Raw genomic sequence first — 20,380 nt, 5'->3', positions numbered from 1 at the left:
CTAATTGAGATTGGCACACACTCGTGGGTTTTTCGCTAGTCTCGGTATTTCAGCAGGAGCATTCACATCTCACTAGCACGATCATAAAGAGTTGAGAAGAAACCATCATGTAAAGCTGGAGTACCCATCACATGGACTACAGAAACCACGATAGAGGAACATCTTAAAATATCATGCCTTTTTTTCCCCTCAAAGGCATGAAGGAAAGCAAAACAAGAACACGCATAACATAACACAAGAACGGGGGCCGTCATGCTCACTCACAGGGGCTGATGGAGGGCTTGTTCATTTCTAATTAAGCAATATTTACGCATGTGAATAAGGCCAACTGCCAGGATTTGGGGAGAGCTTATGAATAATACATGAGCAGGGAGACAGGAAGGAAGAACAGAAGAGGGTCAGGCATGGCCAGGGCTGAGGGGATTGGGACGTCGTAGCCAACGGGCTGAGGCAGGAAATGGGATGGTGGATCAGCACTAAAGACACACACATACACACACAAGCGTCAGCTTGGGTATTGACACTTGATGGACGACTTGTCAGTTTTACTGTCAGAATTAGAAATATGAATGCTTTCAGTTACTGTGTTCTTGGTTTTTTATGTCGCCACACACATATCCAAGCCTTCTTGGATGCCTCGGAGGCCGCCTTTGATTCATTCGCTTCGAGCAGATTCCAGCACGGGCATTATTTATGAAGGAGCTGGTTTTGATCTCTGCTTTCTGTTGTATTAGTCTTGTAATGTATCGCCATTTCCTGCGCATGTCTCAGTTCCCATGTGCTTTTGTTTTGGCTTCAACATGTGCTTTTGTTTCTGTTTTGGTCCTCTCACCACCTCTGTCCTGTCATTGCTTTATTTAACACTCTTACGTTCAGGAGCTATGTTGTCATCCACACAATGAATTCCGTCTTTGGGAGGTAAGACTTGGGGGACAGAGTGATACCAAGCTGCTCCGAGGCTCAAAGTTATTCAAAACTCCTGAGAGCTCGGGAACGCTGCCTTCAGAGCTGGGGACAAGGTGGGCTTGAGGACAGCTAGGGCCAACCTGTCACGCGGCATCAGGGTGGCCAAGAGACAGTATTCCAGGAACATTGCTGATTACTTCAACAACAGCAGAGACACCAGGAACCTGTGGCAGGGGATTGAAACCATCACAGACTACAAGCCCTCGCCGCAGACCTGTGACAACTCCACCTCTCTGCTGAATCAGTTGAACGACTTCTTCGCTCGCTTTGAGGCAGACAACAGCACCACGGCACAGAAGACCCCACCACCTCCCGGCGACCAGGTGTTGATGCTGTCCCCAGACAGCGTGAGGAGAGCTCTCAGGACGACAAATGCATGGAAAACCCCGGGTCCTGATAACATTCCTGGTCATGTCCTGAGAGACTGTGCCGAGGAGCTCACAGATGTCTTTACAGACATCTTCAACATCTCGTTGAGCCAGGCTGTTGTCCCCACTTGCCTCAAAGCCACCACCATCATCCTGGTCCCAAAGAAGCCGTCTCCCTCCTGCTTCAATGATTACCGCCCGGTCGCACTCACTCCCATCCTCATGAAGTGCTTCGAGCGGCTAGTCATGCGGCATATCAAGTCTGCCCTCCCCCCCGCCCTGGACCCTTTCCAGTTTGCATATCAGTCCAACTGTTCAACCGATGATGCCATCTCCACTCCCCTCCACTCAGCCCTCACCCACCTGGAGACAAAAGACTCGTATGTCAGAATGCTGTTCATAGACTTTAGCTCAGCATTCAACACAATCATTCCTCAGCAGCTCATTCATAAACTGGACCAGCTGGGACTCAACACCTCCCTGTGCAACTGGCTGCTAGACTTCCTGACTGGGAGACCACAGGCTGTACGGGTCGGCAGCAACTCCTCCAGCACCATCACATTGAACACGGGGGCCCCCAAGGATGTGTGCCGAGCCCCCTCCTCTTCACTCTGCTGACCCATGACTGCACACCAACATCCAGCGCCAACCTCCTCATTAAGTTTGCGGACGACACGACTGTGGTGGGTCTCATCAACAATGGCGATGAGACAATCTACAGGAGTGAGATGAGCCGCCTGGCCATGTGATGCAAGGACAACAATTTCCGCCTGAACGTGGAGAAGATGAAGGAGATTGTTGTGGACTTCAGGAGAGCGCACACCCAGCATGCTCCACTAACTGTCGACGGTGCTGCAGTGGAGAAGGTGAGCAGCACCAAGTTTCTGGGTGTGCACATCTCTGAAGACCTGTCCTGGAGCAACAACACCGCATCACTGGCCAAAAAAGCCCAATAGCGTCTGTACTTCCTCCACAAACTGAGGAGACCAAGAGCCCCGGCCCCCATCATGCACACATTCTACAGAGGCACCATCGAGAACATCCTGATCAGCTGCATCACTGTGTAGCAGGAGCGATTTCTCAGAGACAACAAGGGAAGCCGAGCTTCCCCTAAAATTCTCTCCCCAAACTGCAGCGTCTACGACATTGAATTCTCATTAAAACAATAACTTGCATAACATAATATATGCCCAAGATTGTATTTATGTTCATAACTATCCTGTAACTTATTTGAGTGATGTCTGACGAACTTGCAGTTCGCTATGAGAATCACCTTTGCTGCCAGGCTGTAACCTTTCTTATTTCAATGGGCTCTATGGACTGGCAGCAGTGTTGCCAGATTGGGCGGTTTTAAGTGCATTTTGGCGGGTTTTGAACATATTTTGGGATGGAAAACGTCAGCAGTATCTGGCAACACTGACTGGCAGCCGGGTATCCGTTGCAGTCTACAAGACGGCTCTGAACAGCCAATTTCGGCTAGTTGTTATTGGTTAAAATCAACAAAATTGTCACTTCCAGGGAAGCCGGGCTTCTCTGGGACTAAACAAGACAGTGGGAGGGACAAGAAGCCGGGCTGATAAAGGATTATTGGAGGTAGTGTTTGAAAGACATGAGGAGGGCGGTACTTTGGCGAGGAACACGGAAGTATGATCAGTCAGTCCCTAGCGGATGTCGAGAAAGTGTAGTCATGTGCTAAAGTGCTGTCCGAATTTCTTTTCATATAAACGTTTCTTCTCATTGATGTCTCTGTACATTACTCTGTAAATAAATGTAAATATTACTCGTTGTGCTCCGTTAGCTTTCATCCATTCTATCAGTTTGATCATTCATGAATTCACTCGTTTATTTCATTTGTAGTTCAATCTGGTTGTAGGCTAGCTTGAGCCTTATTGGGATCTGCAGTGCTAGCTGCTAACAGAAATTGGTAAAGTCTCTGGAAAGCACAACCAGCTGGTATGACAGGGTCACAGACCATTTTCTGGAAAAGGAGCGGAGGGCAGAATTTGTGTATAAATAGTGTTCATGTTCATGAATGTGAAGTGTGTATATTGTTCAGTAATGTTAAGAGAATGGTGGGCTCTGTGTTATAGGTTATACCTGGGTATAATATTCAAGGTTGTGTGTGTTGCATAGCCTACCTGGTTATGGATTTCCAGACTGTGTTGCAGAAGATGTTCAAGGATGTGTTGCACAGCTGGGTGTTGTGTTAAAGACTCTGTGTTGCATATCAGGGTATGATGTTCAAGGCTCTTCGTTGAATAGCCAGTGATTTTTGGATGTTTGATATTTTTGATTAAGGATATGAGGCACTAGCCTGGCAAGCCAGACTATAACATGAAATGTACAAGCAAAAATACTTTCTGCCACTAGGTAGGGTTGTCTAGTTCACTATGCTAATGGGGCACACCTTTCTATGCTTTGATATCCGGCCTACAGATTTTACGATGAATGCGTAAAATGGGCTTCCCCTGTTTTAAAAACCAGCAGCCGCCACTGCTGTGTAGTACGGCGCCTGCACCGTGTCCTGCTGCAAGACTCTGCAGCGTATCGTGAGAGCAGCTGAGAGGAACATTGGTGTCTCTCTTCCTTCTCTTATGGATATCTATAACTCCCGCCTCACCTGAAAAGCCATTGGGATTGCAGGTGACCCCACCCACCCATCTCACAGCCTCTTCAGTCTGCTGCCGTCAGGGAGGAGACTGCGGAGTCTCTGGGCCAAAACCAACAGGCTCAAGGACAGTTTCTTTCACCAGGCAGTCAGGAGGCTCAACTCCCTCCCTGTTCTGCCCCTCCTCCCCCCTCCGCCCCCTGCCACAGATTCTGCCTGCACACCCCCCTGCCCCCCCTTAAGCATCTGACATCATGTCACCCTCACAGCCCCCCCCCCAACACACACACACACACACACACACACACACTCTCAACATTCATTCGCACACTGAACTCAGGGACTGCACATTTCACTTTACCTCGCTCATTCGCACTATTCCGCACTACCTCACTTTAACAGCTATTAGTTTATTGTTTATACTGCTTATTTCATGTTTGCCGCTTTATCCTGTTCTACAGGGTCGCAGGCGAGCTGGAGCCTATCCCAGCTGACTACGGGCGAAAGGCGGGGTACACCCTGGACAAGTCGTCAGGTCATCACAGGGCTGCACATAGACACAGACAACCATTCACACTCACATTCACACCTACGCTCAATTTAGAGTCACCAGTTAACCTAACCTGCATGTCTTTGGACTGTGGGGGAAACCGGAGCACCCGGAGGAAACCCACGCAGACACGGGGAGAACATGCAAACTCCGCACAGAAAGGCCCTCGCCGGCCACGGGGCTCGAACCCAGACCTTCTTGCTGTGAGGCGACAGTGCCAACTACTACACCACCATGCCGCCCATATATATATATATATATATATATATATATATATATATATATATATATATATATATATCTGTGAGTGTTTAGTCTATGTCTATTTTCTTATCTAGAGTGTTTATACTGTTTATATTGTTTATTTCAATTATTCTATTTTTATTTATTGCATTGCCTGTTTGCACCGTGGGTCAGAGAGGACTGAAATTTCATCTGTGCTGTATGTCGAGCATGTATAGCATATCTGACAATAAAGTTGACTTGACTTAACTTGACTTGAAATACTCTGTGTGTGTGTGTGTGTGTGTGTAGGTCACAGACAACCAGTCGACGTGTGCAGCATGAGCTCAATGGGTGGATTGTTGCGGTTCGGGTTTTGCGCGATGGTGGGTTTTGGGGGTCAAGAACAAGCTGTGGCAGAGAAACTGAACTGGATCCCACCCACAAAAAGACATGAACTCGCCCTCATCACTGCACTCGCTCAGCTCAGGTACACACTATAGCTGCTTTTACAAGGACACTTGCACTGCCCCAGAGCATCTGCCCTTCTAAACACGATTGCTCTAGAACAATTTGACACCGGTGGGCGCAACTTACTCCACTTTACCAGGTGGTGCAACTTGTTCCGGAAAATCTTATTCCGGATGCAACTTGTTCCTGCTTACTGTCTAAATACAATTGGTGGCAAGTAGGAGGGCTTCCACTTGCGTGGTATCGTTCATCTGGGTCATTTATCATCTGGAAAAGACTGGTCAGTTCTTCTCAAGTACTTTTACTTGTCAAACTTTTCCACCTTTAAACGATGGAGTCAACTGATTTCCAAGCCAATTGCAGTGATAACTGGACTAAAGAAGAAGTTCTTACCCTCACCTCCAGTTGTGCGGACCCAGTTGGATTTAGAGAAATCAGGCCACAATGAGATTTACTGCTGAGTCACTGAGCATTTAAACAGAAACGAGTAGTGAAATGACGATAAAGCAAGCTTCTGATTCTGCACTGATTTGCGCATACACCCTTTTGACAACTTGTTCCAGGCCCAATTTGTTCCCACTGCCTGTGTAAAAGCAGCTGATTTCTTTCTGTAATTAGCATAATTGTCCAGCTTTACAGATAAGAAGGGCCGTCTTCCTCGTTCCCTTGAATCCCTGTTACCAATCACAAGCACACTGTTAGCATTTATACGCAACACCACATCCCACATCTACTGCTCTCCTCCGAGCTTTCCTGTGTCACTGGTTAAGCAGAAGTTGGCTTCACATGATTTCCTAACTGCCAAATAACCACAGTGAGAGAACCCTGGGTTCAAAAATGGACTGATGACTGCACTATAATCACCATTTTCTTAATCTCCCTTTTCTTCCTGTATATCTTCTTCTATTTCTTCATCTGTGAAGACCTGAAGACTTTGAGTTGTCCTTTATACCCAGCAGCACTGGAGACTCAGATCACACCCAGTGAGTATCGCCTCTTTTCTCTTTTCTCCATTTAATGAGTCACTGGCTTCAAATCAGAAAGCTAGCATGGCTCAAGGTCATCCAGTGGACACACAGCTGATATACACACACCATTTGAGCACACTGAGTAATGATGGCTTGTGTTAACACAGGAGTGAGCTGGAGGAGGACCTCAGTTACACTGGTGAGTGCTGATAAATAAGACGCTTTCTGCTTCCTCCCTTGTATTTCACTGGGTTCTTTCTTTCTTTCTTTTGACCCTACTTTTTATATTTTTATCTTTTATTCTTGAGTAGATGATGCTGACTGGCAGGTCCGCAGGGGTCTCTATCTCAGCATGACCATTATGTCCATCCCGTGCTTGTGCTCTGTGGCTCCTAAAGGCCTCGCTCCGTTCACCAGGTCTGTACTCCAAACACGCACCACACGCCACACTGCAGGTCCGTCTTATTGCATCTCTGAGCTGCAAAAAGCTCTTTGGCTTTACTGTATCACCAGGTAGAAGCCCAGATCATGGAAGAGTTAAATTCAGAAAAAGAGGCAGGCAAGTTTGGTCTTTCAGTATTGGTCAGTGAGGATTCCTCAAGTTAAGATTACTCAGTCAGGATTGGTCATTCAGTACTGAACAGTAAAGACTGATTAGTCAGGATTGAACATTTATGACTGGTCAGTCAGGAATAATCAGCTGTAAATGTTCAGTCAGTATCGCTTAGTCCAGTTTGGTCAGTCAGTATTTTTCAGTTCAGACTGGTCTGTAAGGATCGGTCAGTCAGTTTTAGTCAGATTTGGCCTGTCAAGATCTGGCACTTATGATGAGTCAGTATTGTTTAGTTGTTGAGTTCAGTCAGTGTTGTTTAGTCTAGACTGTTCAGTCAGGATTTTTCGGTTAGTTTTAGTCAGCCAGTTGGGGTTGGTCATAATTGTTGAGTCAGGACTGGAAGCTAGTACAAATCAGCCATAATTACTCAGTCAACATTACTCAGTCAGTATCGGTGAGTCAGGATTAGTCAGTCAGGACTGGTCAGTCAGGATTTGTCAATCAGTATTGGTGAGTCAGGAGTGGTCAGTCATTATCGGTGGGTCAATATCGGCAAGTCAGGATTGGTCAATCAGGATTGGTCAATCAGTATCAGTGAATCAGGATTGGTCAGTCAGGATTGGTCAGTCGGTATCAGTGAGTCAGGATTGGTCAGTCAGGATTGGTCAGTCGGTATCAGTGAATCAGGATTGGTCAGTCGGTATCAGTGAGTCAGGATTGGTCAGTCAGTATTGGTGAGTCAAGATTAGTCAGTCAGGACTGGTCAGTCTGGATTTGTCAATCAGTACTGGTGAGTGAGGAGTTGTCAGTCAGTATCGGTGGGTCAGTATTGGCGAGTCAGTATCGGTGAGTCAGTATCAGTGAGTCAGTATCGGTGAGTCAGTTATCAGTGAGTCAGGATTGGTCAGTCAGTATCAGTGAGTCAGGATTAGTCAATCAGGACTGGTCAGTCAGGATTTGTCAATCAGTATTGGTGAGTCAGGAGTTGTCAGTCATTATCGGTGGGTTAATATCGGCGAGTCAGGATTGGTCAATCAGGATTGGTCAATCAGTATCAGTGAGTCAGGACTGGTGAGTCAGGATTGATCAGTCAGTATCGGTCAGTCAGTATCAGTGAGTCAGTATCAGTCAGTCGGTATCAGTGAGTCAGGATTGGTCAGTCAGGATTTTTCAGTTTGGATTGGTCAGTCATAATTCATCAGACATTTATTAGATATTTAATGAATGTTAGGATGGACTGATCAGTCACTGCTGAATCAGGATTGGTCATTTGGTTTTGGATAGTCAGTATTATTCATGGATGGTCAGTAAACAATGGTCAGTCAATAGTCATCATTTCCTTATAATTGTAAAGTGACCTTGGGTATTGAGAAAGGCGCTATATAAATTTAACATTATTATTATTATTATTATTATTATTATTATTATTATTATGTATGACATGAATTATGAATGGAAAAATGTATACTAATAATTATTCACACACTCTGTAATATAAGATTTGTCTCCACAAACCAACTACTGTTTGTCAGGCTTGTAGTACTCGAGTCCGACTCGTGCCCTAATTTTAAGGACTCGTGACTCGACTTGGACTTGAGCACTGATGACTCTGACTCGTGCATTAACTGCATTTGGACTCGTAAATTGGAGACGAGGACTCAGATTTTTTCTTTATTTTTTGTAACATGCCATAATAATTTGATGTAAGATATTTATATCTACATTCATTTTGTACTACTTTCATGCAAGAGTGTCACACCTGCGTGCCTTGGTGCGTGCATCAGATAAACTCTCAGGTGCGCTCTGGACAGCACACGTGCCAAGTGGACTCTCACATCTGTGCCGTAAACGACTCGCACCTGCACAGGATTAAGGCACAATCAGCGCACCGATATAAAAACTGTGAAAACGCACTTACTTTGCGAAGTATTGAGTTGCGTTGCTGACACATTATCGAGCCTTATTTCCTTGTTTGGGTTCTTGATCCCTGATTTCCTGTTTCTCGTCTTTGATTCTGCCGAGTCTACGATAGCCTGTTTGTGTCTCGCTCGACCTATCGCCTGTTTCTCCGTTTTACGATTTTGCCTGCCGTTCTGGATTGTTTACCGTCTTCACTTGTATTAATAAACACACCTGCACTTCCATCCGTCTCCCAACCGTCTCTGACAGAATACTTCACACTCCCTGAGAAAGAGAAGCACATTCACCTGTTCATACGCTATGTTCAGGAACAAACTAATGTTAATGCCACTGAAACAGACACCGTCACATGGTGCAGTTGGAGTCTTGTTCTCGGACTCTACTCGAAATTTTCGTTAATGACTCGGACTTGAACACTGGGGACTCGAGACCGGACTTGGACTCGAGGTTTAGTGACTCAACTACAACACTGGTCATGGCGATAAAACACAGATAAAAACTGAACAGATACAACCCCGATTCCAAAAAAGTTGGGACAAAGTACAAATTGTAAGTAAAAATGGAATGCAATAATTTACAAATCTCAAAAACTGATATTGTATTCACAATAGAACATAGACAACATAACAAATGTCGAAAGTGAGACATTTTGAAATTTCATGCCAAATATTGGCTCATTTGAAATTTCATGACAGCAACACATCTCAAAAAAGTTGGGACAGGGGCAATAAGAGGCTGGAAAAGTTAAAGGTACAAAAAAGGAACAGCTGGAGGACCAAATTGCAACTCATTAGGTCAATTGGCAATAGGTCATTAACATGACTGGGTATAAAAAGAGCATCTTGGAGTGGCAGCGGCTCTCAGAAGTAAAGATGGGAAGAGGATCACCAATCCCCCTAATTCTGCGCCGACAAATAGTGCAGCAATATCAGAAAGGAGTTCGACAGTGTAAAATTGCAAAGAGTTTGAACATATCATCATCTACAGTGCATAATATCATCAAAAGATTCAGAGAATCTGGAAGAATCTCTGTGCGTAAGGGTCAAGGCCGGAAAACCATACTGGGTGCCCGTGATCTTCAGGCCCTTAGACGGCACTGCATCACATACAGGCATGCTTCTGTATTGGAAATCACAAAATGGGCTCAGGAATATTTCCAGAGAACATTATCTGTGAACACAATTCACCGTGCCATCCGCCGTTGCCAGCTAAAACTCTATAGTTCAAAGAAGAAGCCGTATCTAAACATGATCCAGAAGCGCAGACGTCTTCTCTGGACCAAGGCTCATTTAAAATGGACTGCGGCAAAGTGGAAAACTGTTCTGTGGTCAGACGAATCAAAATTTGAAGTTCTTTATGGAAATCAGGGACGCCGTGTCATTCGGACTAAAGAGGAGAAGGACGACCCAAGCTGTTATCAGCGCTCAGTTCAGAAGCCTGCATCTCTGATGGTATGGGGTTGCATTAGTGTGTGTGGCACTAGTGAATTTTGAAACTTCTACATCATTGCATTCCATTTTTATTTACAATTTGTACTTTGTCCCAACTTTTTTGGAATCGGGGTTGTAGATTTGAAAATAATAATCTAAATAAATAAGCATAAATACAAAAAAGACGGAATTTAAGAAAAAAAAGTTAAAACATTAATAAAGTAAATAATAAACCTAATAAATAATTATCAAACAAACACCAACAGAGCGACTTTACAGTACGACTGTAAAGTTCTGACCCTAGGTCAGTGGGTTTGTAGCTCAGTAGGCTAGCTGGGTCGTGTGTGTGTGTGTGTGTGTGTGTGTGCGCGCGCACATGTTACAAATAGAGCTGAACCCCACATTACCTGATAAAACCTACTAATCCCTGGAGATCTGAGGTTGGACATGGACGTTGGCTCAGACATCTTAGGCTAAAGCAGGCTAATCAGGCCATAAAAGGTCTGATTAAAGGAAGTGATGTCGAAGGCTTAAACTGGAGCAGATGTCCACAGGCTCATCTGCCCTGAAAAAAAAAAAAAATGTGGAGCATGGTCTTGGTTCAATCTGCATTTGGAGACATTATCATGCTCCTTAGCTATGTTCCTGGACAGACAGATATTCATCTGTGGAGTGTTCACACATACAGCACACTTCCTGTCGAAGTGTGAATGTGATCGTTTGAGCTCTGGGGTCTGAAGAGCTTTGGTACAGACCGCATTGACAGGAACACAAAGGAAATGTAGTCGTGGAGACAGACACAGAGACAACGAATAATCATGTGTTTAGTTGATGGAATGATAACCCTGAGACGAACCCAAGTTTGTTTTTCAGGCTGAACAACAACAGTATGGCGCTCACAGCGGTAGCAAATACTTCCAGGTCAGAGTTCATCAAGCACCTGAAACGCTACGGCAGCCCGAACAACCCGGTGAGTTCAGTGTCACACGTCGATGCTTTTTCGACACACCTTCGGGTCATCCAGTGCTCTGGAAATCCCACCCATGCTAATAGTGTTAGCGATCCTTGCAGCTTAAACGGAATTAGCACACTGTCAAAGCAAATAGGTTGGCGTAAAATACATTTCAGGCTAAGGAGTGATTAGCCTGTTTCAGACTCCATGCCTCTTTTTGTGTCTATTTCCTGTGCAGTCCAGACAGGTGCGGTTTGTTAACCTACATTCTCGAAATATTCTGCAAAGAAGAAAAGCTTCCAGGAGTGCCTGGTGTGTGTGTATGTGCGTGAGACAATGTTTTGATTGATCTTAAATGACACTTCAGAGATGTCCACAAGCGTCGGAGACTGGCGATTTTGTCCATCTACACAGATGGTCTGTGCCAGCTACTCGATCCCAGAAAAAAAATTAAAACTTGCCTTTCAATGTTCAAGGAATTTATATTGTCTCCGCTGCCCATAATTTGCTGCAAATCCAATTATTTCACCATGAAATTGTCTTCAATTCAGGTCTTGTATGACCGGAAGCGATGCCATATTTGTTGATTGATTCTCATGTTCTGATTGGCTAAGCTGGACCACGCTGTAGCAGATGGTAAAGACGCAATTGGTGGTTGTTGCAGACTATTTCACTTGGTTTTGGTTTTCACAAAATGCCACTGAAGAAGAAACTAAAACCTTCCAAATAAATACAAAGTTTGATTTCTGCAGGTTTGTACATATAAATCATAATTAGCATACCCCTGCTCTGAAGGAAGGGGGTATACTGTTTTTTTTTTTTAACCTCTGTCCGTCCATATCTGCGTATTTCCATCCACCTGAAACACCCTTTTTTTCAGCAACCACAAATCATAGCCACTTGGTACTTGGTACCAAACTTCAGCTTGGGGTTCTATACCGTGTTTACGATTTTCAGGTCTGTCGCACATCGACTTCCTGTTTACCAACTGAATGTATTTATGAACCATATTGGGTGGACTTACAAAATTTTCATTCCACTTTTCTCAGCAACTACAAATCACAATTGCTTGATATTTGGTACTGAGCTTCAGCTTGGGGTTCTATACCATGTAAATCATTTTCAGGTCTGTCGCACATCGACTTCCTGTTTACCAACTGAATGTATTTATGAACCATATTGGGTGGACTTACAAAATTTTCATTCCACTTTTCTCAGCAACTACAAATCACAATTGCTTGATATTTGGTACTGAGCTTCAGCTTCGGGTTCTATACCATGTAAATCATTTTCAGGTCTGTTGCACATCGACTTCCTGTTTACCGACTGAATGTATTTACGAAACATACAGGGTGGATTTTGACGCTATTTCAAGAAGCAAAATGCTAATGACAGTTTAGCAGGATGTTGTTTGAAATCCGTGGGGGGAGACACTGCTTTTTACTTACTTGTTTCAGGGTTTATTATTTGCTGAAGTCAACATTGTCCTATTCCTTCAATTGCTTACGTTCTGATATAAGCGAGAGCGGGGGGGATACATAAGTGAGCAGTAGTTCACAGTTGATCTCGTTAATATTTTCATATCTAAGAATTGATATTTTCATATCTAGAAGCTACCTGGAGTGCCTGAGTTCCTGTCAAGATGTCTGGTCCCTTAGCTAAGGCTTCAGAGTGCAGTGTCTGAATAAACACTGTACTACTGTACTGTATGGCCAGAACCTTGTGGACGCCTAAGCATCACACCCATCCCCAAAGTCTTGGCATGAAGTTGGAAGCACACACTTGTGGAGAATGTCTTTGTCTGCTGTATCATTACAATTTACCTGGAATTTCACTGGAACTAAGAAACCCAAACCTGCTCCAGCATGGCAGTGCTCCTGTGCACAAAGCAAGCTCCATGGTTTGTCAAGATTGGACTGCATGAACTTGAGTGTCCTGTACAGAGTCCTGACCTTAACACCATTAGGCGTCTTTTGGATGAACTGGAACGCTGACTGCACCCCAGATTTTCTCACCGAACATGCAGCCATGGCCTGAAGGTTAGAGAAGCAGCCTTGGGCCCAAAGTGTTGCCGGTTTGATTCCCAGGACTGGCAGGAAAAATGTGAGGGGAGTTGAGTGAATGAGGGTGGCACGCTGGTAGAGTGGTTAGCACTGTTGCCTCACAGCAAGAAGGTTCTGGGTTCGAGCCCAGTGGCTGATAGAGGCCTTTCTGTATGGAGTTTGCATGTTCTCCCCGTGTCTGCCTGGGTTTCCTCCAGGTGCTCTGGTTTCCCCCACAGTCCAAAGACATGCAGCCAGGTTAACTGGCTAACCTAAATTGTCCATAGGTGTGAATGGTAGGTTGAAGCCCAGAAATGGGAGGGTTGCGGCAGGAAAGGCATCCGGTACGCCACTTAATATGACAAGTGGACCCCGATCTGGCACCAGGAAGAAGAAATTGAGTGAATGAACAGAACATTCCCTCCCTCTGTATCATGGCTGAATTGACCTTTCAAGGCATCTAACCCCCGATTGCTCCCCTGGAGCTGTAGCATAGCTGCCCACTGCTTTGGGTATGCATGTGTGCTCATTGCTCACTTGGGTATGCATGTGTGTGTTCACTGCTTCAGATGGGTTCAATGCAGAGGAGGAATTTCGCTGTGTTTGAGTTTACATGTGACAAATTACAGGCTGTAGCAGCAAAGGGGGACTAAGTCTGGTGATGGTAAAGTGTCCACAAACTTTTGGCCATATAGTGTATTTTTCTTTTTTAAGTGAAATGCACCCATAGACTCAAAAAATGACGCATTAGAAGCAGTCGGCTTTGATCTTCATTCTGCTAACACACAGTGTACTTGGTTCTTTCAGAAGATCCCAGTGAAGCAGTGCTTCGGTCGCGTTCTGTTGGCAGCGCAGATTTTCCAAAGTCTGCACCGTCCACCAAATACAGTTTGTGTTAAATGGACAAACATTGTGCGATGTTTGATATTTTGCACCATTTTTAGGGTGATGGACCACGAGCTGGCCTAGTGGTTAGTGTGTTCGCCTCTTGACCAGGAGATCAGGAGTTCTACTCACAGGAGGGTCATACCAAAGACCATCATAAAAATGGTACCTTCTGGCAAGGGACCCTGCAATACAGATATGAGATGGGAGTCAAACTCTAGTGTAGGGGTCTGCGCGGGACAGAATTTTCAGTCCCGCTCCCGCCCGCTCCTGCAAAGAATTATGATTTTCAGTCCCGCTCCCGCCCGTGCCTGCCATATTTTGTCCCGCTCCCGCCCGCAAATCCCGCATGATGCAGATGTTCGCTTTATTTCTCACGAAAGTTCTTGTCATTGGCTTGGGGAATTAAACATGCTGAGCTTAGCTGACCTCTCCACTGACCGATCCTTCACCTAGTGCACGTAGCGAGGGTGCGCGTTGCCAGGCGGCATGCGCAGCTGAGGCTTTACAGAGATACCCATTGTGAGCTTCACTAGAGGAGCTCTGCTCTTCTGCCATGATCGGAGATCTCAAACACGGAAGAGCGGAAAGGAATCGGAAACGTACGCGATATTAGACCACATCCGCAAATTTAGGCATCTTAAAATGTTTTTATTAATGCCAAATAAAATATCCAGCACAAATTATGTATGATAGACATAAATTAATAATTTATAAATTTTATTTTAAACACGTTTTTAGTTAGCGGGACTGCAGCTTATCACCTCTCCCACCCGCTCCCGCATTGTGCACTCCCCCTCCCGCCCGCGCCCGCAATGAGCTTTCAAAATTTGTCCTGCGCCGCACTGCTTTGCGTCGGGTCCCGCGGGTCCCGCGGGACTCCCGCGGGAGTGCAGGGTTCTACTCTAGCGGTTACCAGAGGACAATCACCCCCCCACTGTAACCCTAGCTGTATAGGCGAGAGGTCGAGGGCTATCACAACAGAGATTGGCACCATACCCATACACCTTAAAGAGCTGGTTAATACTGGGACAGGAGACTGCCTGGGAAGACCAGATGGGAGGGACTTTGACTCGATAATGATACACGGGGGAACTTTTTGGGCAGTGTTGCTGGGCAATTGCGCTTCGACACTTTCCCATTGAAACTGGGGCAACGTAATTTCTATCTGAATGATTTTGATCATTTTGGGCAACTTTTTAAGATCACCCAGAGTGCTAGCAGTGAATCATGCGACTACCTGAGAGCTTCTGAAATTTTCGACAAAGATGGTGGCGTCTCCGGCAGTGGAGCGAAGAAAAACAAAAGAGAGACAACTTGTATCTTTTTATGCTGGTAAGTTATGATGTTCCGTGTAAACCCAACAGACATCTATTTTTATGTAGTTGTAATGAAGACATCGTTTTTTTTTTTTTTTCAGCTAAGTGTAAACTGCCGTTAGCTAACCACCGCTCCATAGAGAGTGAATGGGATTTAGCGAACTAGCAGTGGTTTTTGCTAAGATAGTTAGCTGAAAGTTATCGCTAGTTATGCAGGGATAATGTTAGCTGTCTTGCATCAAGCTAAAAGTGATGGGCAGCTCATAATCTTTTTTCTTTTATGAGTTGTAATAGAGATTGCCAAACTTATCGTTTGATCTAAAAGTGACAAAATGTTTCAAGGTCCATCTTTGTGCTGTCTGTCTCCCTGCCATTAGATTTGCTCTTATCTGATTGGTTGTTGCCCTGGGTCTCATCTGGTTGCCCGTTTCCAGCAGCATTGCCCAAAAAGTTGCCCCATGTATCATCACTTTAATATTTAATCATGAATAATACAGACACTTTCATTAAAAGTGTAGAAGTGGCAGGTAAGCCAGGCTTCCTGTGTCGTCTTCCAGCAATCGCCTGTGCTGTCATATATTTTCACTTGGTCTTCACAAAGGGTTAAATCCTGCCTACACTCGTTCTTCTCATACCGTAGACGTGTCCCAGCCGTGTGTTTGCATTTTTCTGGAGAACACTCGTATAAATGATCTAATTAGGTCTGAATTGGTGAAACGCTGCTTACGCTACCACACAAAAAGAAACCCTAATAAAGCTCTCGTGAGTGGGTCATTAGGGTGTTCCAGGATGAGCGCTGAGTGTGTGTCGTGGTGTTGGGCGCCGGGCCTGGAGTCTCATCACTCGCTCTCACAAGCTGCTGTTCATTCACTGCCTCCTAGTGGCTGTGAAACACAGTGCAGCTCAGTGACAGACGGCCAGTGAGTCCTGCTCCTCTCTGCGCTCTCCTGATCTCATCAAAACACTTCATCATGTTAAAGAGTCACTTGAGTGTGTGAGGTCCGTTTTATGTCTTTTAGTTTCTTGATTCTTCCTTCAAGACACATTTGTCTTTCATTTTGGCACAAAGGGTTGTTAATGAGTTTAACAAGGGCCACACTATTTTATTTACTGTCTTAATGTATGTTCATAATGTAAAATGCTTTTTTAACAAATGGATGATAATAATAATTATTATTAAAAACAAAATGGTGGAGCGTGTTGCTGAACCAACCAAGGACAAAATAAAAACTACTCGAAAACAAAACCCCAAAAAATACAAAAAACATATGGAATGAAAGTATTTGATGGCAATTTGATGGCTTTTTTATTTTTCAAAAATTATTATTATAATCCATAGGGCCTAATTACTCAATTCTGATTGGCCAATCAAAGAGGGCTTTTTTCCTTAAAAAGGGTCCGTATTTCTGAAATGCTGTTGACTAGTTCGTTGCTTGGTTACAGTTACAAAAATTAGCAAATTTTGTCAACAAAATGGCGGACTCTGCTGACTCGGCAATGCCACGTTTCGCTATATTTGACAAAGAAATTATAAACCTCAAAATCCTCGTGTCATGTTGCCGTGTTATGATGAAAGACGCTTTACAAACTGATTCAAACGTGCAAGATAGTCTTGCGCCCTGATTGGTTCAGAAAACGTGAATGACAAATGTTATGAACTTGAATGGCTTCCGAAGTATGAATTTGGCCCAATATATTATGAACAAGTAATCGTACGGTTCCTCGTAAAATTTCAAAGTTTTGAAATTGCCCTTGTTGCTTTGCGACTCGGGCAATTTTCAAAACTTCAAAATCACTCGTGAAATTAATCCTTAATTTTACTCGACCCTATACGATTACCTACGGTATACTTATCACATTTTTCACAAATTGCTCCTGTCATTTTGCCAATTTGTTTCTTCATCTTTAAGCATTAAAATTTGTTGAAATTTTTTTTAGATTGGTTCAAAAGCTCAAAGAAGTTTGGAAATTACAGAACTAAAATGTCCGAGGAAGAATTAAATAAATGTCTAAAGCTATTCTATACCTCGACAGCATGACAGCAAGACGGCACTTTCTACAAAAAAAACAACAACACGAAAGTCAATTCGTGCCGCCATCGGTAGGTTTTTAAGAAGTCCGACTAAGTGGAAATTATTTTGTTGGAAGTTTTGTATAAAGTTTTTATTTATTGAAATTGCAAAAAATAAAAATGCTCTGTTTTTCAAAATCCAGTTAATGTGGAGAGAATAAAACAGTTATTCCACTCAATCTTGTCGTATACGGATTATAGCCACGATCAGCTCATGTACGACTCAATTTCATGGAATAACTTAAATGTAACTGGAAAACAGTTTTAATTCTGATTCAAAGATTTATCCGGGTGTACAAAAAGAGTTTTGTGCACTGTTAAAATGGTTGATAATCGTGATTCATAATAAAGATTGAAATACTGCATGAATTAATAGTTTATTACATACAGTGGTGCTTGAAAGTTTGTGAACCCTTTAGAATTTTCTATATTTCTGCATAAATATGACCTAAAACATCATCAGATTTTCACACAAGTCCTAAAAGTAGATAAAGAGAACCCAGTTAAACAAATGAGACAAAAATATTATACTTGGTCATTTATTTCATTGAGGAAAATGATCCAATATTGCATATCTGTGAGTGGCAAAAGTATGTGAACCTTTGCTTTCAGTATCTGGTGTGACCCCCTTGTGCAGCAATAACTGCAACTAAACGTTTGCGGTAACTGTTGATCAGTCCTGCACACCGGCTTGGAGGAATTTTAGCCCGTTCCTCCGTACAGAACAGCTTCAACTCTGGGATGTTGGTGGGTTTCCTCACATGAACTGCTCACTTCAGGTCCTTCCACAACTTTTTGATTGGATTAAGGTCAGGACTTTGATTTGGCCATTCCAAAACATTCACTTTATTCTTCTTTAACCATTCTTTGGTAGAATGACATGTGTGCTTAGGGTCGTTGTCTTGCTGCATGACCCACCTTCTCTTGAGATTCAGTTCATGGACAGATGTCCTGACATTTTCCTTTAGAATTCACTGGTATAATTCAGAATTCATTGTTCCATCAATGATGGCAAGCCGTCCTGGCCCAGATGCAGCAAAACAGGCCCAAACCATGATACTACCACCACCATGTTTCACAGATGGGATAAGGTTCTTATGCTGGAATGCAGTGTTTTCCTTTCTCCAAACATAACGCTTCTCATTTAAACAAAACTTCTATTTTGGTCTCATCCGTCCACAAAACATTTTTCCAATAGCCTTCTGGCTTGTCCACGTGATCTTTAGCAAACTGCAGATGAGCAGCAATGTTCTTTTTGGAGAGCAGTGGCTTTCTCCTTGCAACCCTGCCATGCACACCATTGTTGTTCAGTGTTCTCCTGATGGTCGACTCACGAACATTAACATTAGCCAATGTGAGAGAGGCCTTCAGTTGTTTAGAAGTTACCCTGGGGTCCTTTGTGACCTCGTCAACTATTACACGCCTTGCTCTTGGAGCGATCTTTGCTGGTCGACCACTCCTGGGGAGGGTAACAATGGTCTTGAATTTCCTCCATTTGTACACAATCTGTCTGACTGTGGATTGGTGGAGTCCAAACTCTTTAGAGATGGTTTTGTAACCTTTTCCAGCCTGATGAACATCAACAATGCTTTTTCTGAGGTCCTCAGAAATCTCCTTTGTTCGTGCCATGATACACTTCCACAAACATGTGTTGTGAAGATCAGACTTTGATAGATCCCTGTTCTTTAAATAAAACAGGGTGCCCACTCACACCTGATTGTCATCCCAGTGATTGAAAACACCTGACTCTAATTTCACCTTCAGATTAACTGCTAATCCTAGAGGTTCACATACTTTTGCCACTCACAGATATGTAATATTGGATCATTTTCCTCAATAAATAAATGACCAAGTATACTATTTTTGTCTCATTTGTTTAACTGGGTTCTCTTTATCTACTTTTAGGACTTGTGTGAAAATCTGATGATGTTTTAGGTCATATTTATGCAGAAATATAGAAAATTCTAAAGGGTTCACAAACTTCCAAGCACCACTGTACATGTCAACCTATACGGAATGTCCGTATTTTATACAGATTTGATTCAATAAACGTAGTATACGGGCGTACAAATAAAGTTATACGGATTCTTTAAAAAAACTTCAATATTTATTTAGAGCTATAATCAATTCCCATGATGATAAAAGAGCGCATAACATTTACAAACGTACTGTACACCACAGACAGCCAGTAAAGAGTCTTATGAAATCGCGCGTTATCTTGTGGTAGCGAGACTTCGTTCCACTTTTGATAATGCGCACACCGCATTGCGAGAATCCCGCCAACCATGAAGTCATAGACATATAAACATAGACGCCGCCTTCTGCGTAGAATCATACATCATCCTCGCCGCCATATTGGATGTGGCAAAGTGGAGATTCATAGCGTCTAGACAGTAGCGGAGAATAAAGATGCCTCATTCATGTGGTGCGTTTAACTGTACCAACAGGTTTACCGTCCAAACGAGATCACATGGGATTACCTTTCACAGGTGAGACTGGAAAAATACTTTTCATTGTATTTGGTCATTATAACGTAATTTTACGAACAGATTTTCCTGACTTTGTGGCTAATATGAAGTCTCGCGCATAATAGCCGCTCGGTGAAACCTGTCTCCAAGCAACGAAGTATTTCCTTCGTAACTACGCTGATAACACTTTGTGTTTTTGTCGAACATTGGAGCTTTGTATTCCTTCTGAAGGTTTATTGTTATTAATATTGAATAAAAAGTAACTGGGATATATCATTGTTAATTATCATTCAAATTTTAGGTAAATTATTTTAATTTGCATCTTATACGGATTTTATAAGGGAAATACGGATTTTGGAGGTTGGTTATACAGGTTTGATTGACCAAAGGTTGACATGTATGCTATTATTGTCGCAGTTATTTTCTTATTTATATGAAGCAGGACTCAGAAACTCAGGCGGTGTTTACATTAGACCGTATCCGTATCGTTGTTGTTGCGGATGCACTGTCCGTGCACATTAAAACGCCGGGAAACGACTCCACAGGCGGAACAGTTTGAATCCGCCAGGGCCCACGTATTCAACCCA

General features: G+C 43.5%; 1 protein-coding gene across 1 annotated transcript in view; it reads left to right on the top strand.

The window, feature by feature from the left end:
- The window catches only part of cerkl (ceramide kinase-like), a 229,502-nt gene that overhangs the window by 202,979 nt on the left and 6,143 nt on the right, over positions 1-20,380 (top strand). The window contains exons 7-11 of the mRNA XM_060928581.1: positions 5,027-5,204; positions 6,109-6,168; positions 6,321-6,352; positions 6,465-6,570; positions 10,930-11,026. Of these exons, the coding sequence (XP_060784564.1) occupies positions 5,027-5,204; positions 6,109-6,168; positions 6,321-6,352; positions 6,465-6,570; positions 10,930-11,026 (473 nt within the window). The remainder of the gene's footprint in view (positions 1-5,026; positions 5,205-6,108; positions 6,169-6,320; positions 6,353-6,464; positions 6,571-10,929; positions 11,027-20,380) is intronic.

The sequence above is a fragment of the Neoarius graeffei genome, chromosome 9 (genome assembly GCF_027579695.1).
Source record: "Neoarius graeffei isolate fNeoGra1 chromosome 9, fNeoGra1.pri, whole genome shotgun sequence".
In the NCBI taxonomy this organism is placed as follows: Eukaryota; Metazoa; Chordata; class Actinopteri; order Siluriformes; family Ariidae; genus Neoarius; species Neoarius graeffei.
Note: the sequence above shows the minus strand (reverse complement) of the source record. Positions and strands in the feature narration are given on the sequence as shown.